General features: G+C 43.4%; 1 protein-coding gene across 7 annotated transcripts in view; it reads right to left on the reverse strand.

Annotated features, from left to right (window-relative positions):
• Positions 1–17530, reverse strand: part of Rad51b (RAD51 paralog B) — a 515139-nt gene that overhangs the window by 130376 nt on the left and 367233 nt on the right. For all 7 annotated transcript variants that reach the window (XR_015004408.2, XM_087911700.1, XM_085697440.2 and 4 more), the window contains one exon: positions 15399–15495. Coding sequence is in view for 6 of the 7 variants with exons in the window: in XM_087911700.1 (XP_087767826.1) it covers positions 15399–15495 (97 nt within the window). In the remaining variant the exon portion in view is untranslated. The remainder of the gene's footprint in view (positions 1–15398; positions 15496–17530) is intronic.

Raw genomic sequence — 17530 nt, forward strand, 5'->3', positions numbered from 1 at the left:
TCTGTCCTTTCTCTCCAGCCTTGATGGCTGAGTGGGACAAAGACACAGCAACAGAGCCTTTTCCCTCTGGACTTTGGTTTGCAATGTGTTTTCAGCAGGAAGACAATGGGAAGAAGAACAGTAGATGAGTTCTCTACCCCGCCTGACACAGGCAGCTGGGAGGCTCCAGGAATCCTCCACGGTGCTCTCACTAACTTGACATAATGACTGCAGACATCCTGAGTAATCTTATCACTGGTGTTTGTGACTTACATTTTAGCACTAGCTAAAATGCAAAACAAAACTCTATTGATCCTCCACTGTGCTATTGTCCCAAATGGACTCGGGCCTTTCTAAATGGAAGCTAGGTACCACCACAAATGAATGTGGGATATGCTCAACATGAATGGAGATAACAGTGTCAAGCTTCAGGGGTCTACTTGTTGCATTACAATGCTTGGTGCCAATATCTACTTGTTTTCTCTTTAACTTCTGCCCTCTCTTAAATGACAACATCTACGGGGGAAGCGCTGAAGCTGCATCGCTGCCTTTGCAGGCTGACAGTAGCGGAAAATGCTAGTCTTGAGGTGACATGCCGCAAGGACTACAGTAGAGCAGGCTGTTGTTGAAAACAGAAGAGCAAGAATTCAGATAGCCTAAGTCACGACTACTGGCATTTCCATTTACCATGGGCAACAGGAACACTGTGGCCAGAGTTCCTGGGGAAAAAGAGACCATTGTTCCCGAACATTCTCCTGATGTAAATCATCATCTATTTGTAAGGGATGAGAGAAAACGGTATGCACAGATGTTTAGGTATCAAGCTTTTGGAACAGCCATTGCCTACTTCCCAGTTGGCCTTATTAAGTCTCATTAAGGCATTTGGGGGTAGTTTATTAGGATAATTTTATTGCTTTTTCCTTAAACAAGACTAAATGATGGAAGATTTGTTAGGTTGCCATTAGCAAGGTTGCCATGGCACCAACAATCCACTCTGCATTCCTCCCCTCCAAGAAAGCTGCTGAAGAGGTTGGTTCTCACACTGTAAAGATGAGGTATACAAGGAAGGGAAGGACAATGGATGGGAGGCTTCACAGGTTTATCTTCAACAAACACCCAATGACCAAGGTGAGCTCTGGGCGAGGCGAACAGCATGGCTCAGACCCTCCACAAGGGAGGCTGCACACCAGCTGGTGTCTTGGGAAGATGTGTGAGGAGGAAGTGAAACAAGAACTTCTGAGAAGGGGCAGGAGAGTAGTCTAGTACAGGTCCACAGAAACAAAGCTGCCTTCCACCCTGGGAAGTTTCATTTTCTCTCAGACAAACTATCTTTCCTCAAAGAGAAAGTTAGTTTCTTTGTTTTCAAAGACTGTCTTATGCCCTCATCACATACAGTCGATTGGTCTGACCTCAAGAATTCAGACTTGTAACCGTGCCCTGACAAGGCATGGAGTACTTAATAGTTGGTCTTATCTGTCCTGTGGCTTATAGGACAAAAAGCGTGGAAAGAGAACAGTTGGGAACTCATCAGGTGGCAAGAGGAAGTTGAGTTTGGATATCTAAGGAGAAAATACCTTACAAAGCTTTGGTGTGAGCCCTTCCATCCTGGAGGGCACAAGGTATCTCATCTTTATTTTATACTGTTCATCCCGAGGCTACAGATGCCAGAGGAAGAGGAATTGCAGCTAGAGACGCGGGCATCCTCGCATGGCTTTACCAAGGCAGGAGCCATCTGTTAGGAAACAAATTTGATGCTGGTTGAAACCTCACTTTTTCATTAGTTTGTTCTGTAACAGTCTTATAAAGCCCAGACTGGCCTCAAACTCATTTTGTAGTTGAAACTGGCCTTGACCTCCTGATCTTTCTGCCTCGGCCTCCTAAATGCTGGGTTACCTGCATGTGCCACTGCACCCAGCCAAAACCTACTGATTTTTTTAAGCTTTAAATTATAGGAAACAGAATTATAGATGAAAAATTTCCTTGTATGATGATGGCTCCAAACTAGCATAATACTATAGCATCAACTATCACCTTAAAGACAGTCTTACGTTTTCATCAAGTTATGTTTCCCCACGACAGCCAGTCAAGTTAACTTATATAGGGTCCCCTATATGTTTACAATTCTTCCTTCTTTAACGTTGCCATATCCTACTAGGCGCCAGGGCTGGGATCTCCCCATCATCACTCACTTCTTTTGGCAGAGGAACAAACTTTATCAGTGTCTAAGACCACGGTGTTAGTTCATGTCCACATCTTTGACAGACATTTAACCTCCATTAGCTGGGACCTTTCATAGCAACCACAATGCATTTGAAAATGCTGCTTTGAAGCTGGCTGAGATGGTTCAGTGGGTAAATTCTATTGACATAAGTTCAATCTCCACAACCCATGAAAAGATGGGTGGAGAGAACCGACTCCACAAAGTTATCCTTTGACCTCCATAACACACACACACACACACACACACACACACACACACACACACACATATATATATACAGAGAGAGAGAGAGAGAGAAAGTTAGGGGAAAAAGAAAGAAAACTTTAGGGAGACTTAATAGAAGTGTTTATTATTATTATTTTATTAAAATTATGTGGGTGATTCTAAGTATAGACAGAAAACTCTTTGCCCCTCACCAACCTATAATTTTCACCTGAAAGCACTGAAGTCAAATCTAGAGCCCCTCTGGTCGTCTCCCCTGCCACCCCCCATCTGGTCATCTCCCCTGTCGCCCCAAGCCCTTCACCTTTCTCTGCACTTCATCTCTGTGTCTGTCCTTTTTTTCCTACTTGATAACAAACATTCTTTACCTTTGGCGCTCCCATTTTATAACCTAGTGCTCTGAACAGTGATAAGAATGAATAATGACCTCCCTGGGGCTCGTTTCGCTGTCAGGGCCAGTGTGACACCATTGCGTTGGCTCAACAGTAGATAGCAGCCACCCCCACTTGATGACGCTGTCTGTCCATCAGACCTGGACACAGGGCCACCCTGAGTTCAAAAGAGGGTTGCTCTAAGAATGGCTTCCCTATTCCACAAGCAGGATGACACGCAGAAGAATCTGCTGACATTTCTAGAACACCCATCTTCCGGTGATGCAGGAACATCAGAGCAAAAGCGGTGCTGCAACAAGGATCTGTAGGTAGATGGGAGACAGAGACCCTGGGGGCTGAGATACTGCAGCGGGATCCCTCGTTTCCTCTGAGGATGGCCTGGGAGTGGGCATCAGGGGCAGCTTTTCCAATAAAAGTGCATATGGTTTCACAACAGAGACTGACCCCTCAGCAGGATGAGCAACATTAAGCTCCACTGTGCAGGCGGAGGATGGCTGACTTGGGTGGCAAGAAGCTGAACAGATTCTACTCTGGAGAAGAAAATGTGGGTAGCAAGCCTCATTCCCAAGCCTTAAGGCAAAACAAACTAAGCAGTTATAGGTGCCAGTGAGGGAAAAATCGAAGGATCATCTCAAATCACAGTAATGGGCAGAGCCCACAGGAAATCTTCATTGGACTAAGTCAGAAGGTTTGTTTCTTAAATAATTATAGAACCCTTAAGGCATTGTTATGTAATATGGTCGAAGGGCTGAGCAAAGTATTTGGAAATATCTCTTGTAGAGCCTTTTGAATTAACTTCAACAATGAAAAAAAATGAATGAGGGTTATTTTGTTGTTGTTTTGGTTTTGAGTTTTTTTTTCTTTCTTTTTTTTTTGGAGCCTCAAACTTTGAAGGTTTGTTAAGTGAGAAAAGTAGAATGGGACCCAGTTTGAGTTCCTCTGGCAAAGAAACTCCCTATGACACTGGTTTATGTCTCAAACCTGACAGAGTCTCCATCACTGCAGCTTTTCAAATGTTGTGCCAGGCACGTTTCCTCCTCTTTCTGACAGAAAGGAAGGCACACTGGATAAGCTAACACGGCGGGAGAATTCTGACGCACAAAATGTCCTAATGAAGTGTCCTTCGGGGTAAGAAACAAACAATCCTGAGCTGGGAATGATGTAACACTATCTTTGATATTATTTAGAAAACAACAGGGGGGAAATGCCATCTGCCCTACGTTCCTCGAGAACATCCAATCAAGGGCTCAGGCCTGCTTCCTGGCTACAGACTGGCTATAAATAAATTTAATAAGGATGAAAAAGTCGCGGCATCATTTACAGTTCTCTCTCAACTCCAGCTGACAAAAATCTAGTCCAGATGTTTGTCCTATGAGAGATCAACAGTCACTGGGTGAAACTCCCTCTGGAGTAAGCAAGCTCTAGAAGGAAGGGATTGGTTTGAAGAGAAAGGGGAAGAAGGTTGGCAGGGTGGGTGTGGGCAAACCCTGTTTGACATTCATTTAACAGAGACATTTAATTTATTTTGTGTATAAGTATCTTAGTTTATTAGCCTCCGCCTTCCTCATCTCCCCTTTCAAAGCCACGGGAACTTGGCTGGTGAAGCCGGCAATGGTTGTTCCATAACCTTTGCTTTTAAATTAAATAAATGACCTCAGATTTTGGAGCAGTTGTTGACTCGGGGGGAAAGCATGCCATTAAAAGTGTGCCAGAAACAGATTTAATTGGTACATGTCCCAAAAAGTGTTCCAAAGAGCACAGGCTTCCCGCATATAGATTTCAGGGAACTTACTCAAAGGCCGCACAGCTTTGTCAAAATTTGAGATGTGAAACAAGGCAGCTGAAAGAGTCCGTATCAAAAGGGTAAATTCAATTCAGGAGATATTAATCTGATTACCTAAGTATGGCTGCGAATCGGATATGGTCCATTGTGCGCTCTTGTTCAACCTGGACAGCTGGAGGAGCCAATGGCTTCCTTTCCCCTGACATATAATTAAGTTTTAAGAGCCGATCAAGTTACGGATACAAAGTTTTAAGAAATATTTCATTCAGGAGTGGCATTTACAGTGCTTGCCTGTTGCAAGAGTCATTGTTCATTTTACTTCCTTGAGTCATGCTGGAGAGAGTATGTGGATGAGGGTGGAGGGGCTCGGTGTTTGTGTTCCAGGCTACAATAACCGCCCTCTGTGCACCTGCCTGGAGGAAAAACCAGTCCGACCGCCTCCTAAGACAAAAGAGCCCTGTTTAGAGTGCTGAAAACCCAGACATGAACTGACCCTGTCAAATTCCAGCTAGGAAAAAAAATATTCAATATTTTCATCCAATCCAGGAGGAGCTGGGTTCCTTTCCCAGCCGCACTTGGTTTGAGCGAGGGTGACTGGTCAACAGAATCACCTCCTTTCTCATGAGTCTCCCCACCCTTCTAGATGTCTTTACTGAGGGTAAAACTCACAACCTGGCACACCAGCACCCTGTCCCTCAGGGGTCCACACACATTTCCGACCCCTTTCTCTCCCAGACCACTCCCAGTGCAATCGGACTGGAGCCAAGCACCTCTTCTCAAAGCGATGTGCTGCCAACCACATGTTACAGAGATATCCCCAGCACACACGTTACAAACTGCAGGTATGCTCATCATTGTAAGAAGGCTGGCCAGGAGGCCGAAGGGTCAAGACTATACTCTCTCTATTCCTATTATGGTGCTTAATGTCAGCTGGACAAAGGCCATGACTAATGGTAGATGACTTTCCTGATTGTGCAGCTTCGACTCACGCTAATTCATATCTAGACTAAATCACACTAAACTCGACTGATAAGTACATCACCATAAAGGAAATGGTTTCTCAAAAAATCTGAAACAAAGTGAGGTTTCCTTTGGGCATTTTATCAGAGGCATTAGCCCAGGTAACAGACGAGCAACTTGAGACGGAAGGTGGTGGGGGGGGGGGTGACTGACCTAATTTGAGACCACAAATTGGTGACAACACCAGAAATGACCTGTGAATTAGAGTTTCCTATTTCTCTGAGTGGAGGGGAAAGCAAATCACATTATGATTCTAACAATTAGCTTAGGCTGCCATTGGTAGCGAGGCCCTGACCGAAAACCATTTTTTGAATATACTTGTTGATAAACAACTACACCCCTCAAGGGTTAACGGCTTTCTCAAGACTGCTTCAATAGTTACTCCAAACTCCAGCCCCAAGGGACAAGAAAACCAGATGATCACCAGAGGAAAGCCAGGTTCCCTGACATAACCACTGCACCAGCATGTGTTGAATTGTTTGTGTCCTGGAGTGAGCCTAGGAATAGTCTATCTGATTTGGTGCTCAGTAAAAAGCTAGCCAAGAAAAAGAGTTGCCCACCTCGGGTATAAGCTACACTGAGTTACACGGACCAGTCTGGTAAATTCTGCGTGAAGCATGGAGTTGAATCATAGCAGCCAGTAGGTGTGACCAGGGCCAAAGGCTGTCTATCAGATGATAGCCAGGGTGCCGCATCCACTGTGGAATTCAAGATGACCAGTCAAGGAGTCTTTCCTGTTTCGTTCTGATATCCTAAGACAGTGGCTCGTGCCATCACCAACAAAGACCATGTCACCAACAAAGGCTTACCTCTCTCTCCATTTCTTCCTTAAAACCATTTACTTATTTATTCATTAGCGGGCACCTGTTTGCCCAGATAGGCATGTGGAGATCACAGAATAATTTGGTTCTCTCTTTTATCATGGGGGTTCTGGGAATCAACCTCAGGTGGTCGGGCTCGGCAGTGAGTGCATTTACCCACTGAGCCATCTTATAGGACTTGACCTTTCTCCCTCATTCTTGGCAACTCATTATGTGCTGTATAACAGTGAGACCTAAATTGTTGCATGTGTATAAACCTCATTATCAGCCCTTTCTGTATTTGTTTATCTTTCCCTGTCTAATCACCTAAAGCACAACACCTAGCCAACTCAGATGTAAGGGTTAGCTTCATTATGATATGCAAGCATTCTCCAAAGAAAACAAGGGAGACCTTTGAACATGACCCAATGCCAGACATACATATCGCACTAAGTGGGATATGGGAAGCAAATACTAGAACCTTTCTCATTTTAAAACTTCCTATTCCTGATGTGTTTTATATAACTTAACTGCACAGTTGTTTGCACCAGGCTTTATAGATAATATGCTAAATATTGATTATAGATTCAAAATGCAAAGACTGCTGCTTCAGATAACGAGCATAGAAACTGACAAGGGAGGTGCCAAACGCCTGGAGAGGGGTTGCTCCAGCCTGGGGTCTACGCTGCTTATCCCGGCAGGATAGAGAGAGAAGCCTGCCTGAGGCTCAGAGGAGGATAGAACACTTGCTTTGAAAAGATGGGACACAGCTCTACAAACACTCTGAGAAGGCCAACAGGTGTCACTTAGTGTGGTCAAGGGACATGAGGGCCAGAGAAGTGACTTGCTCGAACAGCAGTTGGTGGCAAAGGCAGTCCTTGGATCCCTTGCTTGAAATGCAAAGCTTTGTCATTGTTGAGACACACTCCTTCCTGAATATCTGCCCATGGAGAGATTCCAGGGGTAGGAGTGGGGTGGGGTGGTGCTAGGAAGTAGCCTTCAGTCCACTCAGCTCTGGCAACAAGACACTTGACCGGGGAGTCTCCCTGTGTAGATCCTTGAGAGCTGAGCGCCATGTGCTGATGAACAGGCTCAGGCGCCAGACTCCAGGTTTGGCTCCGATTAATTATTGTGATGTGAATATCAGCAAGCTGTGTAAGTGTTCCGTGCTTCAGCTCCTTTGCTTCCAAAATGAGGGAACTGAGTGAACCTCACAAGCTCTCGTCAGATTCTAGGTTCAAGAAAGGAGAGACAGCCAACTGAATAGGAAAAAAATAAACCCTTACACATCTCATAGAGGGTTAGTAAATATGCAAATAACTAAAAAAACATAAACACCAAACAAACAACAAAATGAAAATTTGGGGAATGGAACTAAAAAGAGTTTTTAGTAAAAGAAACACAAATGTCTGGTTTTAAGCATCCTTAGTCATCAGGGACATGCAATCAAAATTACTTTGTGATTTCATCTTACCTCAGTCAGAATGGATAAGATTTTTTTTTTTAAAAAAAAAAGCCAAAACATTCTGGCATATACAAGAGGAGAGGAAGACAGTGTTGGTGGAAGTCACCATAGAAATCAGTTGGGAGGCTCCACAAAAAACTAGAATTAAATCTACTATGTGACCATGCTTTACCAATCCTGGGCATATTCCTACTACAGAGATAACGAACACATCCATGTTCATTGCTGCTCCGTTCACAATATCCAGGAATACCAACTGCTGACTGGATAATGAAAATGTGGTCTGTTTATACAATGGAATATCGTTCAGCTATCTTCTGAGTTCTTAGGACAGACTACCTGGCTGAATCTTGGGATACTCCACCTGCCAACCCCCAACAATTCTACATTGCGTTCTGAAAGTATGTCATGTCGCCTCACAGAACAAACTAAACCAGTCATCTACTTTTTCCCTTCTCCTTCATCAAGTCGACCTACTGACCTTCTCACTCTGAGAACAGAATTATATGTGATGATGGCCAGCAAGGATATCTTCTTGGAGATTCCTCCCAACTGGAAAGCCTCCAGGATTGTACCATTCTCTTTGGCCCAGTTATGTCCAGAGCTGAGGCAACTGACAAAGCTTGGTTTTGGTGACCCCCATCCCTTTGATTTTCTTGCCCTTAGACCTTAACAAAAACATGTGCAGATTGGGGAAACCAGATAGTAAATTATGGATGGTAAAGAGGTCTGAGAATAAGAAGAAATAGGTTCAGAACATCTATCCTGGAGCAGGACACTGAGATGGATACCTGTAATCCTAGTATCTGGGAGGTGGAGACAGGAGGATCACAGATTTAAGGCCAACCTAGGCTATGCAGTTAAACCTAGTCTCAAAACAAAACAAAAATCTCTAAGATGACTTACTGAGTAAAGGGCCCACTAAGTCTGATGATGAATTTTGTTGTGGTATATTTTTGTCATACTCTGACACTCCCGAAATTGGCAATAAAGTCTACTTTGAAGAAGGTGGAACTAGTTACTAGCAGGCCAAAATTAGCCATAGAGATTTTGGAGGACAGAGGACATATAGAGAGACACAGGAAATAATAGGGTGGAGCTTAGAAAGATTCTTGGTCCTTTTGGATGAAAGAAGGAGAGAGAGAGAGGAGGTCACTGGTCACCTCCCCACCACTTCTCTAATCATTCAGGTTCACCTCGATATCTGACTCCCAAGTTTTTATTAATAAAGAATAATTAGATAAATGCATCAGAATTTTATCCCTGGGACCTACATGGTGGAAGGAACCAGCCAAATCCCCACACATTTTTCTCTGACCTGCCCACATGTATGTGCCACACACATACACATATATGCGTACATACATAAAGAAATATAATCTTAAAAATTTAAACACAACACAACAAAAACCATATATCCAGGTCTCCCAAAACTACCCCAAAGACTTCTCTCCGCTGTCTAACCTGTCGTCTATGTGACTGCACATCACACCTGGGCTTCACCTGCGTCTCCCTCCACCAAATGAGCACAGATCTCATGACTTCCTGGTGTTTGACTTTACTGTTCCTTTTCTGCTTTGATCCCTCAGCCATGGTTATATTGCCTCCTTGGCCTCCTTGCTGAAAACCCTCCACTAGCTCCCCTCCCTCTTGAGATTTATAGCTTTTCTGACATCTGTAGGCTGTGTCCTTCTCCTCTCAACTCCAGTTTCTCCTGCCTTACATAATATTTAGACTTTCTTTAGCCAAACACCACACATTTTTGTGCTTTTAATTTTTTTTCCTATAAAGTAGACTTTTCATGGCATCTAAACAGTTGCTGGAAGTAATATATAGTCAAGTACCACAGATTCTAGAATGCAGGGAATGTGGGACGTGGGCAGATGTGTGTGCCCTTGTGAAGAGAAACACATGAAACGCCCTGTGTGTTGACATATGTCTGTGGCTTTGGAATAAAAAAAACTGAAAGATCACTGGGTTCTTTAAATATCTTTGTCCAAAACTTACTCCTACAGCACTGCAGTCTCCAAAGCTAAGTTCCGTGGGAAGCATGGTGACTTCTGCCCCTGGCACTACCTCTTCCTCTCACTGTGTGGCCTTGGAGCAATCGCTTCTCTCATTTATGCTTCAGTTGTTTGAGGTGAACTAAGAAATCTATCATTTTAAGACATTTTATGGAACTCTGGAAATGCTAATACAAAGGCTGCTAATAACAGTTGTTCCTTTTAACCTCAGAATCACATGGTGATACCTGATGCCAATTATACCAAAAGCACCAAGTACAGCCACACACCATACCCCCGAAGAGTGGGTATGAACCCGCTCCACCCATATCCTTGTCTACATGATCTATACAAACCTATGAACTTCAGGGTGAGCTTGAACTCTGAAAGGCCTTGGAGTTAACTTGTGGGGAGAGTTGGCTAACTTGACCAACCCACCCAAAAGTTTGTGGTTAATGGATTACAAATTTGGGTAATGCAGAACAATAAATCACAACTAAAATAATAAAGCTGAAAGTACACACAATTTAAGCAGAAACACCAGTGTTTTTTATCGGAAATGAAAGAAACCATTGATCATAGCAACTGTCTGAGATTAGCAGGGAGCCACATTTTCAAACATCCTGCAGTAAATCCAGAGCAGATCCAGCTGGAAAGCAAGAGTGGAAATAAAACTAGAAAATTCATACCATGCTTTGAAGTCTGCTCCTTTCACAACCACGAGTCCCTGATTCGCCCCAACCATTCTGAGCTGCTTTTGCTTGCTAAATTTATTTTAAAAGACACACAAGCCACACACACTTGCATATAATCTTTCAAATGGACTCCAGCTTTTTGCAAGGGTGGCTGGTTAGGGAATTTGAATCCCAAAATACTTTCTCTTGCAAATGAAATCAGCCATCAATTCCCTTGACTGCAACAGGAATAGAAAGGAGTCCCAGCATTCAAACTAAAAAACACTTTTGGTTCTAGTAAGAAGTGCATTTTGTTTTTCTTTTGTTCTATCCTTGACCTTTCCATGCACTTTTAAGGGTTAGTTTCCATGTGCTATCATCTACTAAAGACTACTAAGAGAGATAAGAAGATAACAATGTGCCAGATGCTAGAATATGGGATGGAAGTCCAGTAATGTCTCCCATCCCACGAAGTCACCTGGGACTCCTCAAGTGGGCCATGTCACCGTATTTAAAAGTAGCTGCTACCTTCCTAACCCACCATAAGAAAGCAAGCTAATGGTTGGGCTGAGCAGAGCTTCAGTCTTGCTACCAAATACCAATATCACCTACCAACTCTGCCTCAGGATATGCATTTATAGGCAGCTGTACCATTAGATCCTTTCTTTAATTATCAATATGGGGAAAGAGTTCCAATGAAGGAGGCCCAGTTCTGAAGGAACCCAACCTGTGGTCTCTTCAGTGGCTACAAGGAAGAAGCGAGAGCTAAGAAACAGAAAAGTTGTAATAACCAATGACTGAACTTTGACAATTGATGTGTCAGGGTTTGTGTCAATGGAACAAAAACTTAAAAAGATACTGTGAATGACAGTACCTATCCAGGCCTAGAGTTATGGAAAATGTTAAACAACAAAATCATTATTTCTACTCAGTCTCTTTTGGAAACAGCAGGTTGGACAAACAGAACGTTGATGAAGTCTTTTCTAGCCCTGATATTATTGTAAGACAGTAAGGGGCCTAGAGAACAACTCACTGGTGGGATTTTAATTCTAATATAGAGTGGGACAAATGACCTGTCACACTGAGGCTGAGGCTGCTCTAGTATGGACACTTTGGCATTCCTGCCACACCGCCTCCCCATATTGCTTCTTTCTCACTCCGTATATGTTTCTGGGCTTGTCTGCCTCTCATTCTCTTCGCATCTCTTCCATACAGACATAGAAACAGTCGGAGTGTGTGCAGCCCAGAGAGACTGAGAAGCACACTGGGATGGGATGACATGACTTCGCAGTTTTGGTAAGTGTGCAGGAGTCCAGAATGTTCTATTTTCTTGAATTAATGAGTGAGTTTGTGAAAGGCAGCCTTCGAAATGCCAAGTAATTGAATGTGTCCTCTTAAGAATTCCTTCTCAAGGCACAAGCTGTAGGGCAGGAGTAGGCTGGGAAAGGCCTTGGCCTATGGGGTCCATGCTTTCCTTCTTTGGCTTTCCCAACCGGGAGCTGGGTAACTCAACACTGCAACCTCAATTCAAGGACTCATATCAGGGACCCAAACTGTGAGCACTGGGTGTGCTTAATCCAGACAACAACCCAGGCACAAATTGAATAAGGCAGAGGCAGCAACACAAAAACAAAGACCTCTCAACTCTACAAACACTGGGAGGGCAACAGCTGGTCAGCTGAGATGAAAGGAGCAGGAGAGTGCCTCCCATCTCCTGACTTCTCCTCCCCCACAGCCATCCTTGTAGCCAGCCAGGACTTACTTTTATAGCCCTGTGCAGATGACCTTGTTCCAGCTAAGATAGGGGCTCCTTTGATCTCAGCAGGGGATGCTCTGGGTCTGCAGCTGGCAGATATTAATAGCACAGGATCAGCTCGGGCAGGAGAGATGGCTCAGTTGGACCAGGTCACTTGTATTCCCTTTTCTGCAGCAGAGCAGAAGGGACTTCATTTCCCGGATCAACTCCTGCTGGGTGCTCCTCTCAGGTCAGCCCAGATCATTTTATTGCTGGCTGCTCTTGGCTGCCTGCTCTCATAACTGTTTTCAAGGGAGCACTGTTTAAGCAGGGGTCTCTGCCGTGCAGCTGAAATCCATTACAGGACTCCATAAACCAGAAGAGCCACCCGTGGCTGGGGGCTTCCCAGATGCAGACCACCGCACCAGTCAGCACTGAAAAAGACTTGAGCAGTCTTCTACTCCTTCAGACATAACATCAAACAGAAGAAACTGAGGTCCCAAAGATCTGCCCAGGTCATAGTTACACACAGGCAAAGGTGATCAAATAGAGGACTAGAATCCACACGCGGTTTATTCTATTTTAGGCCATCTCTTTCACATCTCTCTCATTGACACGTGGGGACCATTGCAATATAAGTGAGCAGGAACGCATGTTCTAAGTATTGCTCCCCGTAAAACCCCCCCCCCCCGCCCTGGTGTGTTCTGTTTTTGTTTTTTGTTTTGGTCTAAAGTTCTGGGATAGAATATCACTGTCTCATGAGTATTAGGCAAGTTTTCCCCAGCCAAAATCTGTTTATTTTAACTCACTGGTAAGTAACTCCATTGTAAACTTTGGGAAAAATATTTCTATGTTCTCTTTACAAGTTCCCTCAATACCAGAAAAACACTTAAAAACAAAACAAAACAAAACCCCCATCTGCTTCATTTCCCGCTAGGGTTTCATAATTAGGAGGAGTTAGTTACCTAAGGATGACCTAGGAACTCTCTTTCCATGCAGTGGCTCATCACTTTCCTGTTGCCATTACACTAGAGTTCAAAGCCATTTCTTTCTTCTCCATTTTGTTCTACTCCTTTGCTTAGTATAAAGCAGGGAGCCAAAAAAAAAAAAAATGCACTTACATGTTCAAATAAAAAAGCAAGATATTCTCTTTTGGTTTCCTCAGAGCTGAACAAACTGTGTGTGTGTGTGTGTGTGTGTGTGTGTGTGTGTGTATGTGTTTGTGCGTGCGCGTGCTATGTGTATAATGACATTCCTAGGCAGAGTGCTGGTCTCTATTTTCTGTGGTACTCACTTAATATCTCCTTATGGTTTACAGTATGCCTACAGCTGTTGGTTGGTCACTGTGATAAAACATGCACACAAAAAGAATATAGCATAGTGCTGGTTATACATTCAGAAGTCAAGCACTTGCTTTTATAATATGCCTGAGGCCCTAAGTTCGATCTCTCACACAAGACATATCTACCAACTTGTTTTAAAAATATATGAAAGTCAACCTTCTTAGAGCATTTCTTTACATGCCCAAGCAGGCAGAGAGGACAGAGGAGAGAGATAACTGTGCAGGCCAGGAGGCTCTGTGCAAGAGGCAGCCTTTGAGACTGGAGGATTGGCCTTGGGAAGAGGGATGAGAGAACAAGAAAGAAACACTGTTCTAGAGACAGAGAGAAGGGCATCAGAAGATTGCATGCTTGACATAGACGCTTTATTCAAGGACTTAGTGGGTTGACCAGCAAAGGGAGGGTTGACCTGGCAGGGTTAAGAAGGATTAACCTTATTTAGTGGCGTTCTAGAAACTAGTTCACTCAAAAGAAAGATACTGGAGTTTTTGCATTTGCTGACTCCCACATTATATTACATAGCTGTTAGAATAAACCTCAAATTCCTGAATATTTTTAAATTGGCACACATATTTTAGTGCATCCTCAGAAGAGACAATCTTCAGCATTTTGAGTAAGAGGGAGGCACCCTGGAGTAAGGCCAAATAGCAGAATGGAAACAGAAGGTCTTACAGGGTTTATTAGAATGAGCCAATTATGAGTTTTAATAAATCACTTGATCATAACACAAAACACAAAGAAAACAAAGGGACACATGAAAGATATATTTGGAAAGAAAGCTAAAGCCAATTTGATGAGAGGAGTTGAAAGAGAGGTGAATTCCAGCTAGTTCAGGTTCTCAGCTCAGGTGGCAGAAGGTTGACAGATCACTGAACGCAGAAGGCAGGGACACAGAGCACTTTACAGCTTTCATAAACACGTCGGTTTTCACTATGAAAAACAACACCAAGAAGGAGACATATGGGGCTTCCAATCTGAGACAAAAGTGGTACTGACCCATGCAGACTACCTGGTCCGGCAGTCTGGAGCCTTTCTAGGCCTGAAAGTCCCCTGGATTCCAGCAGGGCCAATTCTCCGAAAGTAGAAAGGGAAAGTGGGCCTGGAAGGAGTGTGTGAGTCTACTCAGGCCCCTAGCACTGTGCCCCAAATTCAACTGCAACTAGAAAAGCTCAGAAATGTCAAGGGAGGACTTTAACAAAATTAGAAACCACCTTCTGGCTGCTGATGTAGTTCCCCCAACCACTCAAGGTTCACTGCCCTCAAATCCCAGTCCGTCTGACCTTTGCTAAGTAGGAGGTCATGGGGAAAGGGCAGATTTACAACTGGAGAGACTTTTGTCTTGCTCCTGCAAAGTTGATCAGGAACGTCACACCTCTTGCACATGGAACACTGTACACTTTTAGGCAGCCCAGAGGTGCTCGGTACAAATAAAAGGCGAGATCGCAATGAGGTCACTAGTAAAGGCAAGGCTGGAGCATCCATTTCAGAAACAGCACCTTGTTAGCAAGGCGCAACAGAGGGCAACAAGACTCCGTCCTGGAGGAGATGATGGATGTGTGGAAAGATGACTCAAAGGGAACTCACTCAGAGATGGCAAAAGACAAGAATAGATCAGGTGCCCAGCAAGATGTCCAAGCCTAAATCACCAGGCCCCAGCAGGCAGCACTGACCAGCGTCCAGGAGTCATGTCTCCCAGCTCTCAGCAGGAGGCAGGAGGCTGTATGTCAGTGTCAAGTTTCAGTCTCTCCAGGACAGATCCTTTACCTTCAGACAGGGACAAATCATCAGCCGGAGACACCAGGTCTGCTTGAGAAGGGAGGGCTCCACTCAGATGGGTCGTAATTTGATTCGTCAAGATAACCTGTGAACAGACAGGGAGAAGGGAGGGGGAAGGGAGAAGAAAGAGAGAAGACCAAATTAATTATTAGAGCTATCAAAAGGCAGACTGTGGTTTAGGAGGAGAGTGATAAAGGCAGGTAGGAAAACTCCAGCTCTAACTTTCACCAGCTTATCAGGCAGGGTCTATCGCTATTCAAAACCCAGAAAACAGAAGCCGGTGGGCTTTCTTCAGAGCTGACATGGCTGATTGAGTCTTCCCAAATATAGAGAAGGCTGAGAAGTGTTATAATATTAGCTAAAAGCAGGAGACAAACCAGAATTAAGATGCACACATGCATGCACATTATATAAAGTTCATCAATTTTTTTTTTTGAAAACTAGGTCCCAAGTCTAAGGTGTTGCTGGTACTGGTTTCTAAAGTCATCATTTAAATTTTGGAGACCAGCGGGTTCTTCCTGTTATCCCCAGAGTCAGCTTCATTTCCAAATGTATGAAACAGAAATAAGATTCGTCTCTAAAAGAAGAGCACAGGCTTCTTTTACATTAGCTGATGAAACCTAAGAAGTGCAGTGTGTCACTATGCATTTAAGGCATAAGTGGCCACAACTTTAATACAAAATAAAGTCCACAGCACTAAAGTTCCAGGAAAGGACTCTAAGCAACTTACCTTACATGACCCAATGCTATACAACGCTTTCCTATCTGGCTAAGTTAAGAAACTTTCTTTCCCTCAAAAGTTTTCATTACTAAGTCTATTCTACTGCTTAACAATCTAAAGAGAGGATAAAATGCTAGAACATTCCAAGAACACATTCACTGTCAAAGGGATGACATGGAAGCTAAAGGCATAGGCTGCTTCAGACATTGGTTCTAAAAGCTGAATATTAAATCATGATCTTCGTATCAGAAATTGGTTTTATAGCAGAGAGTTCTCACTAAGCTTAGTCTTTTTCTTTTTGAGCTAACCACAAATTTTTGTATAAAATGGGTCTTGAGAGATGGTTCTGTGCTGAAGAGAACTTGCTGATCTTACAGAGAACCCAGGTTCAGTTCCCAGCACCCACAGGCCAAGTCTCAGCCACCAACCCGCAACTCCAGCTCAGGAGAGCTGCTTCCCTCTTTTGGCTACCACAGGGACTATATGCATGAGGTACACATGCATACAGACAAAATACTCATACACATAAAATAATAGATAAAATCTTTAAATAATGGATGTTAAAAGATCATAGAAAAGGTAAGTAGTTGACGCAAAGCCAATGAGGCACTGATATTGCTCTGATAATATTTCATGTCTCATCTACTGACAAGCAAAGCAATACATGTTCTAGTTTTTTTTTTAATGTGACTTCTGAGAAGTCTAGACATACAAGCCTTGATTTTATTAAAAATGTTTGTTAACATATATTCTTTGTACAAAATGATAAGTTTCAAAATGACATTTTTATTTTTCTTTCTAAAGTTTACTTATTTCTTTTGAGAGAGAGTCTTATTATGTGGTTCAGGTTGTTCTAGAATTCATTATGGCAATGAAGCTGGCCTCCTCAGAGCTGGGCTTAAAGTGTGTGACACTAGGGCCAATCTAGTGTTGTTCATTCACGAATATCACACATCTGACCATGCTCGGCACCCGTCTGCTATGTCATGTTTATTGGATCAGTTATCTATGGACATGAAGGTTGTTTCCTCTGAACTATTTCAAGGCTATTTTTAGTTGGTTAGGCTTGCAATGAGGAATATGATAACAAAAGTGAGCTTTCATTTTCAGGGGACTCTTCCAGACGATGGCTTGGTGAAAATGGCTGGGTCTCTAATAATGTGGTGGCAGCGGGGACATTAAGAGGAAAGAGACTATGGCTTCTCCAGACCTGTATAAATTAAGTCGAAGGCATCAGCTAAAATATTTCCATCACTCTTTTTCAACATTGGTTTTGTAATGGAAGCATGTACTGAAGTGATGCTTTTACTGTATGGAACGGATAACAGCCTGCAAATCTCCAGCGAGCTACAGATGGCTTCAAAAATAGCTGCACTGAGGGGGGTTGCAGGTCAGTGGC

Source organism: Myodes glareolus, chromosome 11, assembly GCF_982192425.1.
Source record: "Myodes glareolus chromosome 11, mMyoGla1.1, whole genome shotgun sequence".
NCBI lineage: Eukaryota > Metazoa > Chordata > Mammalia > Rodentia > Cricetidae > Myodes > Myodes glareolus.